This window comes from Loxodonta africana, chromosome 2, assembly GCF_030014295.1.
Source record: "Loxodonta africana isolate mLoxAfr1 chromosome 2, mLoxAfr1.hap2, whole genome shotgun sequence".
NCBI classification, from domain to species: Eukaryota; Metazoa; Chordata; class Mammalia; order Proboscidea; family Elephantidae; genus Loxodonta; species Loxodonta africana.
The window spans coordinates 78,002,767-78,019,883 of record NC_087343.1 but is presented as its reverse complement, the minus strand read 5'-3'; the positions used below and the strand labels follow the sequence as shown (position 1 = coordinate 78,019,883).

Sequence of the window (17,117 nt, the reverse complement as noted above, 5' to 3'; positions counted from 1 at the left end):
AAGCCCTTATTGCTCCGAAGGCAGGACATGCCAGTTTTCCTTTACGGAAAAGCATACACAGTAGGCAAGCTACACACAGAGAGGTTTTTTTTTCCTTAAAGACCTGCAGAAAAGAGTTTCTTCTAGTGAATGGCAGCTGTCAATGCTCCCTAGTTGCTGCAGGGACAGGGCCCAGTGCAGGGCTCACGTGGACTTCTGCATTTAAATCAAAACGGACTTGCTGGTGCCCTGGGTCTCTGCTGATGGCTGAGTTGAAAGATGATGCTGAACTGTGGCTTGAAAGCCTACTAGCATCAGAACCAGGAACCTGCAGCAGCAAAGCATGTAGCTCAGGTCTTAAAAGTGTCGGGATTGTGTCCCTAGCACAGTGGCTGCCTGGTCAGAACAGGTGCTGAGGACAGCTTGGTCGAACGGTGGTATGAACGGCCACCAGGAGTAGCCCTTCTGATGTGCTGAAGAGAAAGTAGCACATAAAAAGTAGCCTGGATGGCCCTTTCCCCCAGCCTCCTCTGCCTTTGGGAGCCCAGAAGCCATTCCTGATAATCAGCTGTGACTGAGAAAGTTGGCCCATTACCAATATCGCTTCCTTACATCCAAATTGTTTCATCCAGGTCTTAGGAGGTCTTCCAAAATCCAGAAGATCCAGGAGAAAATGCAATATGGAATTTTGCTCCAGAGTCAAAACAACTTTTAAAATACTTCTTTTTACTTATTCAAGTTAATTTCTCCTCCAGGAATCTGAAATTAGGTATCACAAGGTAAAGATTAAACAAACAGAGCTGCTTTCAATAATTTAATCATTAGATTCATGGCCCTCCACCTATGAACTTACATGAAATATTAAATATCATTCTTAAAACAATTTGGACACAGACAATTACACATACATCAGGAAAAGAAAAAAACAAGTTTCTCTCAAAAGTGCCAGTGTTTTGTTTTGTATGGGAACATAACAACACACAATTAGAGGTAAACAATATTTTCTTCGGCTGGATCTCCAATCTCTCCATCTTGCCTCGTCACTGTCTGTAGATTCAGCTTTGCTTCCGTTATAAATGTCAGTGGTTGAGGGCGATGTCTAGTTGAGTCTTGGGAGGTTGGGAACTCAGTCAGGGAGGTGACCAAATCTGCAACGAACATACAGCACAGGTTACAGGAAGTCAGCTTGGGACCCACCAGGCAGGTGACATCATCATTAGAGGGTCAGTACCCTCCAAGACTGGGAAATACAGTGCCATAAAGTCAGCCACTGAGAGAATGGAGGAGCCCAGCGAGAACGGAACAAAATTGGTAGCTGATAATGTAATCAGTATCATTCAAATGTGCTCGGTTGTATGCAGAGACTTCTCCTGTGGCTAAAATCTACCTTTGCAAAAGACTCCCAGGGAAGTATTAAATGAATATAGACCTGTCAGCATCCACCGACTGTTAAAATACTGTTACTGCTGAGCAGAGGGTATCCATTTATTTTTTTTTAAATGGTTTAGGACCTTAGAAATACAATATATACTCTAGTTGTGTAATAAAGTCCATTTGCATCTGCCTAGCACCTTTTTTTTTTTTTTTTTTTTAGCACCTTCTCTCGGAATATCTCAAAGTCAAGAACTGATCTCAAGACTTAAATAATGGATCTGGGACTTTACTGATGTGGGCGAGGAGGTAAGGAGTAAGGAGTTGAAGAATGGAGAGCTTCCAGCCTCACCATTATGCAAATCTGTTAACACTGCATGAATTACTTAGCAGGAACAGCCAGATTCCTAGGGAAAATCATCCATTATCAGTGATGACTTGGGTTGTTTTTTTCTGGTTGCCTAGCAACAGCAGGGCACTGTCTATTCTCCCTTTCTCTGGTAAACCCTCTAATATTATGGTTTACAAGGGAAATAAAGGTGGGTTTTAGTGTGGAGAAAAGGTAGACACCAGCTGCAAACCATTTTCTCTGCACTTGTTCCATTGACCACCCTCCCCGAGGCTCGGCCATATGGCAAAATTACAAATAACCAGCTTCTGTCATGGCAAAAGTAGAGGGCTAGTGAAAACAAGAGAAACCCTCAAGAAGATGGATTGACACGATAGCTGCAACAATGGACTTAAACATATCAACGATCATGGAGATGACACAAGACAGGGCAACATTTCGTTCTGTTATACATAAGGTCACCATGAGGCACAGCCGACTTGAATGAAGGCAACTAATGACAACAAGAAGTCAGGACAAAAAGCAGAGTATGTATGGAAATCCAGGTGGGGAGGATGTATAGCCTGCATCTGCTCTTTTTTCATTCATTAACAGGAGGCCCTTATAGCCTTGCCACGTTTTATTCACAGCCGCTATTATTTAGATGGATGCACATAACTGCTGGCATTTTAATGATGTAAATTCGTGTGACTTTTGCCCTCCTAACTAGCATCCTTGGTTGCTAGGAAGGTAGGAAGCAAGGCTTGTCTAGAATGGAAGGCAAGGTGATGCAGTGCCCTTTGCAACACCTCATTTCATCACTTCTTCCAATAGGAGGCGGGGCCAATGAGGCAGTTACAGCCAGGGCCTCAGAAGTAGACAAAGGTCACCTGGAGGAACAGTGCCAAAAGCTGAACTGGGCCAGTGAAGCTTAAAGGACCCTGGAGGTGGGGATATAGGGGAAAGAGGAAGTGAGAAGGTAAGGCTACTCCAGCTCAACTCAAATGTTTAGGCTATCCCCGACCCTTTAATTACTAATGGGGCACAAAGAAAAAAATCCATTTGCATTGAGATGATTTGTGCAGATTCTACTGACCCTGATTCCAGGTCCTATCAGGAGGAGCTCAATAACTACTGGGAACATAACCACAGAAGATGCCTATAACTATTTCTCAAGTGCCTTCTCTGGACACAGAAACTGTCCCAGGTCTTTTATGTTCATCATCTCTTCAATCTTCAAAATGTTGTAACGCACACTTTGCACACTGGGAAAATGAGGCTCAAGCTAGTTAAATTCCTTGCCCAAGTCATGCAGCTAGGAAGATTTGAACTCAGAGGACCATTTTTACTTGGGACTCCCTGTTCATCTGATCAAGATTCTTGTATGATTCTCATTTCTTGTTGAGTTGAAAGTAACTTTATAATTTTTCTGAATTAAGAGACACTGGATGTTTAAAAAGGAGCCCTGGTCGGCAGTGGTCAAGCGTTCGGCTGCTAACCAAAAGGTCAGTAGTTGGAACACACCAGCTGCTCTGTTCCACGGGCGAAAAATATGGCAGTCTGTTTCCATAAAGATCACAGCCTTGGAAACCCTATGGGACAGTTCTACTCTGTCCTGCAAGGTTGCTGTGAGCTGGAATCAACTTGACAGCTATGGGTTTGGTTTAGATGTTTAACACTTACCATCCCTTAAGTACCACACTGTGAGACTCATTTACTGCCCCCCTCCAAAAGACATTCTGAGTACCTCAAATTGATACACCAACTGTTATAGAATTAGCTACCTCCCTCATAATCAGGCAAAAGCAAAACTCCCCAGGCAATGATTCCACTATTAAAAAGACTGAATATCAACCTATAATAATGCTCTCCATCCTATTTTACTGGATTGGAAGAAAAAGTATGCCTGTCTGTGGTCACAATATACTTTCACACTTTCAATTCCTTTTCCCAGTTATTGAATGAATGAAGCCGTCTGTAAAAATGGCATGGTGGGGAAATCTGATCTCCTCTAACTTCACGAGTGGGAGACAGAATCGCCATCGGCATCAGCCCAAAGCAGACTCCTATGAAGCGAAGGCCTCCCCTCTCCAACCTTTTTACCAATTCTGACATGAGACCTGTTTCCCACAGCACACTCTACCTCCCTGTTGGGTTGATAAATTTGTTGTAATGGCCACACAGACCTCACAGACCATATTTATGATGATGGCGTTTATTCAGGAAGTAACAGGTTACAATTCAGGATCAGAAATGACTCAGGATATGATTCTTTAATCAGGACAGTCTCTTCTCAGCCATGCCTGCAGGCAGGCCTCTTTCTGGCCCTCAGCCCTTTGGCCTCTCAGCCCAGCGTCTGCCCTGCGTGGGCAAGTGTTACAGAGCTCTTTAGCTCCGTTAATAAGAGCTCAGAGGCACCCCACTCTGACAGTAAACTTTGGCCCAAGGGAGCTCAGCTCTCTAGGTCGATAGGTCTAGAAGCCTAGCTCCACCAAGTGCCCAGAGGCACCCCACTCCACCAGCAAGCCTCCTGCCCGAAGGTGCTCAGTTTTCTTGCTCTGTGAGCTGGAAAGCCCACTGTGCCATCTCCTGCTAGTCTGGTTCTGCTGCCTCTGCTGCTGCCATTTCCCTGCCACTGCTTCTCACTGCCTCTCACCATCTCCAGGGTTACAGCACCCACTCTCTCTGTTGTTTGGGTGTAGGAGGCTCTCAGCACAGGGATCCTGGGTCCAAAGGATGCACTCTACTCCTAGCTCTTCTTTCTTGGTGGTAGTGAGGTCCCCTCTCCCTGCCTCTGGAATGGTTCATTTTAAGGCCAGCAGAATGGCAAAACTGACCAATCCCGTCATTTGGGTTCCATGCACCTTATTTGCATGGCCCCAGCCCCACAGCATGCCATGCACTTTATTTGCATTATTAGCAAGCTATCCCATCCCTTTGGTGGGCCACAAACACCTCATTTCCATAGTCCTACCCAGTCATTTGGTTGGAGTTAACAGTACCATTGTGAGAAAGGCCATATAAAAAGCTATCCATCCCACTGTACCATCTCACCTCTAAAAAAAATTCTCAGTTTACCTACTGACCGTTATCATTATATAATTTAAACAAACAAACAAAAACTCAAAAGCCTGTATCTACCAGATACTGATGGATTGGCGAACAGTTTGCCTAAGCCACCAGGTGTCACCTCCTAGGCAGCAGAAGGTCCAGTCAGGGTCCAAGAAATGCTACACTGAAAATGAAAAATTATCCATTGCATAAGGCAGCTTGGAGGTGACTGCTGTTAAATGTGACAAGGCTAGGCACACTGGAAGCCTTTAAACTACCTAAGTTTCATTCCTCTGGGGAGTGAAACATGTAGCAAAGTGTTCAAAACACTGGTGAATCTAGGTACCTGGGAAGTCCCCTTAATGTCTTTAAAAGACGTTTTTTCAAAAAAAAGAGCCAAAGAACCAAATATATATCAGAAATAATTATTTTTAAATTAAATTACAGGCTCTAGTTCAAGAAGATAGAGAACCATGAATGAATGCAGGGAGTAGGGGAACTAATTTTCTGTGTGTGCACTGGGTGTAGAAATTTAATCAGGGCTTTCTCACATTAGAATAGAAATACAGGAGAAAAACATTTCTAGGTGAGAGCTTGCTGGACCCTGAGGTGAACTGCCCACATTGTAATTCCAGATGTACAAAGTGGGTGTTGTTTTGGTTGTATATCACCTGGACGGGAACTCAATTTCCTTCTCCATGTTACTTCTTGGTTTCCACCTGAACTATGTAGACAAGGTTAGACAGTCTGTCTTTGAAATCAGGAACTGTTCTGTGACTTCTGATTTTATTACTCCATTTCAACCCTGAAAGGACTCCAGCACAGCAATTGTATATTTCTCAAGGCCAGCCACCTTTTTCCACACTTTTTACTCTAGAGAGCATGATCTTCATACAGAACTCTAAACTGAAAAAACATTGGTTAAAATAAAACTTCACTGATTCAGAAAGCAGAATTCCTGGGGAGTAAAATTAACCACCCAATTTCATTTGTAATAAAATGCCTATAAATTGATGGACATACAAATAGAATGTCTCATTTTTTAATAAGCAAAGAAATATTAATACAATCATAATTGAGTTAACTAAAAACCAAATACTATTGTAGTAAGACAAAACTTCAAACTACCAGGAACCTTTCAACCAAGTGTCTCAGCACAACTTTCTAACTTGACATAAAAGAAATAAGTTGATCCCTGGACACTAAATATTAACCTTAAAAAAAAAAAAGACAAAGAAGGTGAAATTCAAAAAGGATTAAAATTGTGGCTAAGCCAAGTGAAGAAGTAGAACCTTGGTTCAGAGTTTTTTCTACTACATAACTGAGCTTTTATTCATACACTAAAACATCAGACCCCACAAGTAATCTCCTTTCTTATATTATAGGGACACTGTGGTGTCTAAGGAAACCCTGGTGGCATAGTGGTTAAGAGCTACAGCTGCTAACCAAAAGGTTGGCAGTTCAAATCTGCTAGGTGCTCCTTTGAAGCCTTTTGGGACAGCTCTAGTCTGTCCTATAGGGTCACTATGACTCAGAATTGACTCCACAGCAGTGGGTTTGGTTTTTTGGTGGGTGGTATCTAAGTCAGGCTTCTAATGAAGCTTTAAAAAAATTATAGGTGTCTACAATTTGGCTGGCACTCTCTCTTGTAGGTATGTGGGACAGGAAATATCTGTGCTACCAAGGGTCATGCATTGCACACATCTCTGAGAGCCAGAAACAATTCCCTAAGTTTCCTTATTTTTAGCACTTAGCTGCAGCCTACTGATTGACATTTTGGTTTAACATTCTCATACTTTTCTTGTGTGCCACCATTGAAATTTCTAACTAGCAGTGAAGAGAACGTGCGCTCCACGATGACATACAATGATATAAATCAGATCCAGAAAAGCCGGCACTTGGCCGAACATAAAATCAATCTTCCCTCCATCGGCTCACTATCATTATCATTCTCTTGGGCCAACTGGATAATTGGTTATTTTCAAGACCAGACTATATCCTCAATGTATAAAATGTAACCAAGTGCCAAATTCAACACCAATAAAGTACCTCCTAAACTGGGAAGCAAAGTGAAATCTTTTAAAGCACAAGGTAAAACAGCCTTGGGCAGGTCCCTTCACCTTTCCGGGCTTTACTTCCTGGAGGATTAGACTAAAATCATTATTCCACCACCTCTGGCCATTGAATCAACTCCAACTCATGGACGCCCCAGGTATGTCAGGGTGGAACTGTGCTCCATTGCTCCATTGCTCCATTGCTCCATAGGGTTTTCAACGGTCGACTTTTTCGGAAGTAGGACGCCAGTAAGGGCTTTTAAACATCTTTCACTGTATGAGAACGTTTGCATCTGTATTTTGGCTCAGTGACTCACCAAACAATATTCTAGAGGTGCAACAAACAGATGCAATTTTCAACTACTTTATACTTAAGAAGTACAATCAAACTCATTACCTTATATTGTATTTAAAACAATGTGTTTAGGGCAATCACCAGACACTTGTCCCACCCCTCCATCTTCAATCTTCCCAACAACACATATTTGAGGTGAGCCCACACACAATCCTCAAAGGTTAGTATTTGGAAAACTGATGAGAGATAATGTTCACAGTCAAAATCTGCACTTGTGTTCACCTCCTGGGAGCAGCTAACTTAAGAGTAACTTGTCAGAAAGAACAGGTTTGTGACAAGTAGAAAAGGGTTGTCTATCATCTCAAAGTATTTAATTAATGTCGTCTTTTTCTGAAGAGAAAAGCATTTTAAATCAAGATCATTTTTAAATGAAAGTTTTGTTTAAATATAAAAGCGCAGAACCAACCAGCATCACTTTCATCATAAACATCAACTGTCAAGGTTTGAATTTAGCTCAACAGTATACTTGACGGCCAGGCACTCAGAAGCCTGGAGCTACAAAAAGTATGTTTAGTCTAAAGTTGAGCTCATTAATGACACATTGTTCCACCCTCTCCCTGTCTTATCCTATTGCACCCCTGCCAACAAAGGTCACAGAACAGAACTTTGTATCTTCTGGTCCTTGGCTCTAGACTTGTTTATTTTAATCAAGCATCTGACTTGTACTTATTACTGTATTCCTTGTGCATGTTCTTAAAATCAAAATTCTCACTCTGCTTGAGTAACTTTACCTCAAAAAGAGAAAAAAAAAAAAGATTTCATCATTATTGTTCCAACTCTGCAAATTAAGTTGTATTCTCTATTTGATGATCAATTCATGCTTACACTCTGAAACATTTAAAAAATCGTTTCCTGATGGCATTACTGGCAATCTCTACCTTTTCTTAGGAGCACTAATGTACAATGTTTTCTTTCTAATAGAAAACATTTATTGTGCAGAGCTTGAGGTGCCTTCAGAGCAAAGGAAAATTGGTCTCTGTCTCTAATTTTGCTCAACTCAATTTTCCACAGTGAGTCACAAACAGGATATGAGCCTCTAGCATGAAAACCATCCCAGAGTTGATATCTGAAGCAAAGAATCTACATTAGTGTGATGACTTCCATTTCTGTCCCTCATGTACCAGTACTACACCTGAAATAAAATAACTGGAGTGTGTGCTCTGGGGTGAGTGCGTGAGGGAGAGAGGTACAAGTATAAATTTATAATTCAAGAAAGCAAACTGCATTATCATTTTTTTTTAAGCTTTGACTGTGAGAGTTGGATTTTATTAATTTTCTTCTCAGTAATTAATGTATTTGGAAAAACGTATGCTGGCTATGTAAATAACGCTGACAAGAAACACAGCAATTGAAGCAATCAAAAAAATGTTACATGATACATCAGTCCTCTCTGCGGCCTCAACTTTGCTTTGCTCTCCCAAGGATCACCACTAAGAAGTGGTAACAGCAGCATCAGCAAGCCTCACGGGAGGAAGGGACGAGTGTTTCCACCTTTCCCTCTTCCTTGAGAAGCACTTCAAAGTTTGTTTGTCTAGCGAGGATACTAATAGATATTAGGGTAAAAATACGGTGGTCAAAAAAAATTGACGAAATGTTGTGTTAATCAAGTTTTTTGATTGACAGACTCCTGGAAACTTTAATATGCTCTCATGCATTATAAAGCTGAGAGAGGGAAACTCAGTACGCAGCACCCCCACACTCATTTAATCAGGGAGCCTTTTCTCACAGTTTAACTTCAAGGTCACACACTTTGAGAAATACTGCAGTAAAGAATTAGAATCTACTTATAGAATAAGAAAGAGACAATAAATGGCTGACGTGCCAGAATAAAGCATGGGGAAGGAGAGGGGAGCTGGAAATAGGTGAGATTTTCCAAATTCATAAGCTCCTAACCTTTTACCTAAGAATAACCAAAGAGCTGGTGATGAGACTAGGATGATTTTGTAACCTTATAGAAATAATGGCCCCAGGCAATAATCATCAATAGCTGTTAAAACCATTAGGAAAAAAGTTGATGGGGAACTCTGTGATGGATGAATTAAGCTGATAAGGTCTGAATCCACAGTTCAATTTTAACATCACAAAAAGAGACAACCAGACTTTGCATGACTCATGAAGGGCTGCAATAGGAAATATACAACATGGTCTATGAAGTTTTTTCCACATCTAAAAATAGAGCCTGCTTTTAATCAAACAACTATTTCCACCTCAGGAAATATACTTTACAAGAGATAAACCAAACCCAAACCCATTGCTGCCTAGTCGATTCCAACTCAGAGCAACTCTACAGGACAGAGTAGACCTGCCCCATAAGGTTTCCAAGGGGCGGCTGGTGGATACGAACTGCCAGCCTTTTGGTTAGCAGCCGAGGTCTTAATCACTGAACCACCAGGGCCCCTTACAGCAGATATAGGGGTAGAAAAATATGTTAAGTAACACCATGGGATGCAATCAGCAAAATCCAGAATGTGGGAATTCTTCAGTAAAAAAATTACCTGGTCTTTTCAACAAATAAATTGTAAGATTAAAAAAGAGAAAGAGAGAGAGAAGGAGGAGAACTTCAGATTAAAAGAGACTTAAGAGATATACCAACCAAATCCAATTTATGGAATTATTTGGATCCCAATGCAAACAAACCAACTGGGAAAAACTATATGAGACAGAGAAATTTAAGTACTAACAGTATGATTTTAAGTAACAAATGTTAATTTTTATAGCCATAATAATGATATTGCTTTTTTTTCCAAGAGTACTTATCTTTTAAAAAAAGATTTATTTTTGGAGGAAATAATAGGATGTCCTGGATCTGCATCAAGGTAATCCAATATGAGAGGAAAGAAAGAGGGGCATTGATGAAACATGATTGGCTGTGGGCTGGTAATTATTAAGCGGGGGATGGGTACGTGGGGTTCATTAAACAATTCTCTCTACTTTTGTATATGTTTGAAAATTTTCATAATAAATTTTTTACGTTCATAGCCTTCTGCATATTTAGACTCTAAGATTGTAAAGGGTTCTGTGTTATTCCAACAATGTAACTTCTATATTTCTGATGTAAATGAGACCTTGTAGCAATAAATTAGAGACCTACTCCGGATGCCAAGTGCATTTGGATCAATTTAATGCAACTGTATGACAAGTTGTTGGCAAGTGCTGTGTATGGGTTTATTATCTATTTAGGAAGATCCACAGATTGTATGACTCTATGCCATAAAATTGATAAGGTTCATTTGAGTTTACAGCTATCCATAAAAAAAGATATAGGTGCAGGTATAGTCTTTGCCCTTGACTCAATGTCTAATAACAGCTCCCAGGTGAAATGTAGTTCAGAAAACATCTTGTTTTATACTCTGGGTTCATTTGTCCATAGCAATTAATTGATAAGGTTCTTTTGGTATTTAGATTCCTATTCTTTCATCTTTTAAGTCTGAGTTTATTTAAAGCTAAAAAGTAATATTTAAGAAATAGGAAATAAAAGTAGTACTTCTAGTCCAATAGCATCAAAATACATTTCAGGTCATAATAATACTAGGTGTCAATACATATTGTCAAATAAGTGAATGAATGAATGAATGAGTGAATGCGTAATTCAAAAATTAGATGGAGCCTGGTGGCACAGTTGTTAAAGCGCTAGGCTGCTAAGCAAAAGTTGGTGGCTCAAACCCACCAGCCACTCCGCAAGAGAAAGATGTGGCAGTCTGCTTCCGTAAAGATTTACAGCCTTGGAAACCCTGTGGGGTCACTATGAGTCGGAATCGACTCAACAGCAGTGGGCTTGGTTTTGGTTTCAATTCAAAAATTCTATCTACTCTAATTAGAGGCATGAGGCATGATCAGTTTGGAATTCTAATGTTTAGAAAGTGCCTTGAAATTTCATTTAGTCTGATCCTTGTCTTCTTGGCCGAATCCATTTGAAAATGTAGTCAAGGTAGAATTGCATTACAGGAATTCTCCTGCTAAGCTACTAAAGTTGTTCAGCCTTGGGCAATAACCATCACACCTAGAACTCCTGTTTTCTCATTTGTAAACTTCAGCACTTGAACCAGATAGGAGTCCTCAACCTTTCGCCCCCACAACACTCAGGATGATATCCACATGCAGAGCACACCCCCATTGCCTGACCCAATTTCAGGACTGTTACACAGATAATATAGGCTACAGATTCTTAGCAATTCCTGGGCTAGCGCAGTAACTCCTAGTCCTTCTCTCCACAGGAAATACGTCAGAATGCAAGTGAGGGAGACAATTGTTATTACAAGGGCAATTTCAATTTTCTGTAATTTATATTATATATACCAAATTTTAGTGGTTTACAAACTTTAGTAGTTGCCCAATTATTTGTAACATATCACTTGGTTACTTCTAAACAGATTAAAGTGCAAAAATTCTTAATCTGAAAGATTTTTCAGGTTTCTTACAACACTAACTTTTTATACTTAAACAGTATTCTCCCCAAAGGTTCAGTGTCTATAATTATTTTTGCGGTACTTCAAGGAGATCCTAAAATATAAATAGCAAGGCTGTGGAAAGCCTTTACAATTAAAAAACAACATAACTTTTGAGTATCAGGCACTGGTCTACTTGCTTTGTACATACATCTTATTTAATTCAATTCTCATACCCAACCAAAATGGTAGGTGTACTGTGGAATATGAAAGAGGGAGCCTAAAATACACACGGAGATAAAACCACAAACTACCAACATTTTGATTCACAGCTGAGTGTTTAACCACTGCACCACCAGGGCTCCTTAGGAAGGGGCTCCTTAAGGATAAGAAAATCTCCCAGATAGTAGAATAAAAATATAGAGAAACAGAAATTAAAAAAAGGATAGAAAAATCAGAGAATTCATCCACGAGTTTCAATTTCCAACTAAAAGAGTTCAAATAAGATAAAACTAAAGCAATTATTCCAAAAAAAGGAGGAAGAGAAAAAAAAAGAAAATTTGCCAAAATTAAAGTAAATGAGTCTCCAGATGGAAAGAACCTAATGAATAACCATAAAAACGACTTCAACAAAAAAAAAAAAAAAAACACACTAAGGCGTATATTCATGAGGTTCACACAAGAGGGAATAAAAAAAGAAATCCTAAAAGCTTCCAGAGAGTAAAAACAGGTCACAAGCAAATGATTAGGAATCAGAATGGCCTCAGATTTCTCAGCAATAATCCTAGAAAGTGGAAGAATCAAATCCTTCAGAATTCCAAGGGAAAATAATTTTTAATCTAGAGTCTTGAACCCAGACAAATTATAAACCAAGTGTAAAAGTAGCAAATCAAATAAATAAATGGAATGAAAAAAAATTTCAACTAATTCAAAAAATTTATTTCCATTACATCTTTGCTTAAGAAGGCCCTGGAGATATGCTCTATCAAATAAAAGAATACAGGCATTCCTCGGGTTATGAATAAGATCCGTTCCTAAGTCTGTCTTTAAGTTGAATTGTACGTGAGAACAGGTACCAAAAACAAACAAACAAGCAAACCTGTTGCCATTGAGTCGATTCCATAGGACAGAGTAAACTTCCCCATAGGGTTTCCAAGGAGCACCTGGCGAATTCAAATTACCACCTTTCAGTTAGCAGCTGTAGCTCTTAACCACTACACCACCAGGGTTTCCAGGACAGAATAGGTACATATGGTTCTTTTTAGTGTCAGTTAGTTAAATGTTTGTCTTAGCATATAGCATATATTTTACCTGTCCGTGCATATAAAACACTTAAGAAACACTTCCAAATACACTAAAACATCTTAAACATAATAACAATAGTAATAATACAGCAATAATAAAAGTAACTACATACGGTACTGTACTAAAAAGAGACAAACTGCGTGTGTGTGTGTGTGTGTGTGTGTATGTGTGTAGGTATAACACGGTATTGTAAAAAACATTAAATAGTTCTTAAAAGCAGTTTAGATAGAACAAAAGAGCTGCTGAAGCCAGGCAATGTTTTCATGAGTATCACAAAACAGTGCATGCGTTCATTATTACACGCCGTTGTATTAAACTCAAGTTTTTCATGCAATAGGCTTTATGGCAGTTTGTACTTAAGTACAAGTTGTCTGTAAGTCAGGCATTCTTAACCTGGGGACTTACTGTATACCATAGAAGATGAAGCATGGGATCAAGAACACAGATGATCCAACACAGGAGAGATGGGAAGGGATGCCCCAAGGTGACAACTATATAAAGGGCCTGGAGAGAAGCCAGTCCATATTGGAACAGGAAGACCCTAAAACAGGAATTTCCGGGAAAGAAAATGGAACTGATCGACATTGGATTTATTGAGTGTAAAGTAATATTTTAAGTTATTAAGAGTGGTATAGGAGTTTTGGAGGGAAAAATAGTAGGAAGCTGGGAAACACTATGCAAATGAAAAAATAATGCAATTATGAACTCCAGGAAAAATTAAAACTCCACAGCAAATTTAACCATGATATACTCCCTTAATTGAGCATTAAATAGTATTTATATAGTCCCCTGTATGTGCAAATGGTTAACATACTAGACTGCTAAACAACAGGTTGGACGTTCAAGTCCACCCAGAGGTGCCTTTGGAAGAAAGCCCTGGAAATCTACTTCCAAAAAATCAGCCCTTGAAAACCCTACAGATCACAGTTCTACTCTGACACACATCGGGTTGCCGTATGTCAGAATCGACTCAACAGGAACTGTCGTATTATCATAATAATGTATGCACTAAATAATGATTTAACCAAAAATTGAGCCATATCATTTTGGAAGGATGATGATAGCGGGTATAAGACAGCTGAAGTTTCACCAACAAAAATAGGAAATGTACAGATTGTTTTCAAATTAATAAATCAATTCATAGCAGTAAAAGTTTATTACCTACAAATATGCATTTCTAAATGCTGAAGGAAACAGCATGAAGAGTTGAAAGTGACTGCTTCTGGACATGTTTGGTGACCCACCTACTGGTTTGCTAGAAACCAAGGGGGTTCCTGAAAACAGGAATTTCAGTGCTAACACTAGGATAACTGGTCACCCTCCTTACATGGAACTGGCATGTAAGGAGGAAACATGACTGGCTAGGAATTCCTGTTTTTTCTTATAAGGCTTTTACTAAATTCATCCGTGTAGACATATTTTTATAAAACAAAAATTATTTTAGTGATTAATACTGAAAAATTTTAAATACACAAACCCAGATCCTATACTCTACCCAAAGACATGTGTTTTGAAATATGTCCTTCCCTACCATTTGAAGCTGTTACTATCCTATGAGCCTCGGTTAATCAATAAAATAAGAGAATATCTACAACATGAAATCAGATTAAGTTTGTTACCATTTAAAGGGAATGTTTGATAAATCTAAAATGAGAAATGATATACAAATTAAAACCAATAAGTTCAGAAATCTTGATCAGAGAATGGGACATAGTGGATTTAGGCATGTCACACTCGACAGTCACGATGGCCCTCAAAAACAAAGAAAAAATTCTCCAGTCTGTCAGAAGATCAGCTCCACTGAAAGCTACAAGGCTAACGATAAAAGCTAGAAGGACCTATATCAGATACGGAGAAATTGCTAGTGACATGGATTGAGGACCAAACACAAAACAGAATCCCTCTCAGCACGTTGACAATCACTGCTCAGGTGGAAGCTTGTTCGAGATGCCTAAGGAAAAAGCAGGACCAGACTTCAATACCAGAGTTTAGTCCTAGCTCTGGGTGGTTCAAGCGCTTCAAACAACGTTTTTTTGTTTTTCGCTGCTTAATGTGAAAGTGAGTGGTGAGTCTGCAAGTGCTAATTATAGAAGGAAGGTATTTACTCCAGCAAATTTTTCATATGGACGAAACCTCCTTTTCCTGGAAGCGAATGCCTGAAAGGAACTTCATCCATAATATGGTGTTCTCACAATGTCCAAATCATGTAACATTCTATTTCACAGAACATATCACAGAGGTTAAGCAATGTGTAACTGTACTACAGTTTAAAATAAATATTATGAATGGAAGTCCCTGGGTGAAGCAAACGGATAAGCAAGTCAACTACTAGCTGGAAAGATGGCGGTTTGCACACACCCAGAGGTGCCTTGGAAAACAGGCCTGGCAATCTGCTTCCAAAAGGTCATAGCTTTGAAAACCCTATAGAGTGGTTTTACTCTGCACATGTGAGGTTGCCATGAGTCAGAACTGACCTGACAGCAACTAACAACATGTATGAATATGAGTGCTGAGTGACAAAAAAGCAGGTGGCAAAAAGACATATATATATATATATATATGTATCTATCTTTTAATGGCTATTTATATAACCATTAAAAACAAAAAATGTGATATATGACTTATGGATACACACATATATGTGACAATAGCACAAAAACATACTATGGAAATAATGATATACAAAATTTTAGAAAAGAGGGAGGAACTTTGGCTATATCCGTAGTATTTTATTTCTTAAAAAAAAAGAAAAAAGGCGAAATAAGACAACTGAAGCAAATATGGCAAAATGTTAACATTTGTTAAATACATTGATGATGTATATTTTATATAATATTTGTGCATGTTTGAAATTTTTCATAATTAAAACTTTCATATTTAAAAAATTCTTAGAAATACATAGCAGCCAATTACATGTGTGGTCTTTATTTGGATCCTGAGTCAAAAAATCAAGCTGTAAAAAGTGTACACACACATACACATAAACACACATGCACAACACTCGTGAAATAATTAGAAATTGAAACACTGACTATATACTGATACTATGAAATAATGGTTATTTTTCATAGGTGTAATAACAGTTTTAAAAAAGAGAGTTCTTATCTTTTAAAGACACGTACTGAAGTTTTTATGGATAAATAAATGTTTACAGATGACTTTTAGATTTTGCTTCAAAATAATACAGTGTGTGTGTGGGGTTAGAGTCTACATAAAACTGACTGGCCGTAAGTTACTAATTTTTTAATTTGGGTGATGGGTACATGAGTGGTTGCTGGACTATTCTATTTCTGCATTATGTTTGAAATTGTCCATAATACATTCAGGAAGACAAAAAACATGTTAAGTTTGATGTTTAAATAATCGAAACAAATTAAGGTATTCAAATCTTGGAGTCCCTGTTAAGACACACAGATAACCTTTGAAGAGTGTGCTGAATTAATGACATGTAGGTCTTGTTTTTAGGTCTACAGCTACAAGGATAGGGCAGGATTTTCATGGCACTGAGTTCCTCTTAAGGGTCTAAAAGCTAGGGACTTCTAAGTACCATGGACACAAAGCTGAATTTCTGGAAACTGCATGCCTCATGACCCCACCCACACCCAAAAGAGTTATGCCTCTCATTTTGCTGAGGGAAGAAGAATCTAATTCATTTCTCTGCCAGCTGAATAAGGCAGGAAATTAACCTAGGAATTTTAACGCTGCATTTACTTCTTTCTGGTTCAGTAGAGGGAAAAGCAGCTGTTAAAGTTCTTAAGCATACAAGGTACAGTGTTTTTCTTTAAAACAGAAGAAGGTAAGCAATTAGATCAAAACACACCCAAGCTAATTAGTTCTACCTGCCACTTAATAATTAATGTTGTTACCAGACTTTAAAAAAAAAAACAAAAACTGGCATCCCATTCTTTATTTTAAAGGTCTGCGAATGAGTGATTCTTTTTTCCTCTTGTATCAATGGCAAAATTATGATGTGTCAAAGAATTGACATGTCTATTCCATTCTGAGAAACTGATACCATTTTCAGGGCTTCAGAGCAACATAAATTTTTTTCCTTTTAAAAATGAAAAACGTTAATTTTGAAATTCTTATTATTTGCTCGAAACAACATTTGTTAAGGAGTCAAACCCTGAAATATATTTTCCAACTGCTGTGTTGAGTTTGTCAGTTACTCAAAAATGATTACAGTTTTTAAATAGAAAGTATGTGTTGTTCAGTGCAGACTTTAACTTCTTTGGATACTCTTTTTACATTTATGTTTGAGAACTTAAAATAAATACTTTAATAAATTT

The 17,117-nt window shown here is 38.6% G+C and overlaps 1 protein-coding gene across 1 annotated transcript in view; it reads right to left on the bottom strand.

Moving 5' to 3' along the window:
• Positions 1-442: 442 nt before the first annotated feature.
• Positions 443-17,117, bottom strand: part of ARHGEF28 (Rho guanine nucleotide exchange factor 28) — a 242,855-nt gene continuing 226,180 nt past the window's right edge. Inside the window, exon 34 of the mRNA XM_023545541.2 lies at positions 443-1,127. Within this exon, the coding sequence (XP_023401309.2) occupies positions 964-1,127 (164 nt within the window). The 3' untranslated portion in view covers positions 443-963. The remainder of the gene's footprint in view (positions 1,128-17,117) is intronic.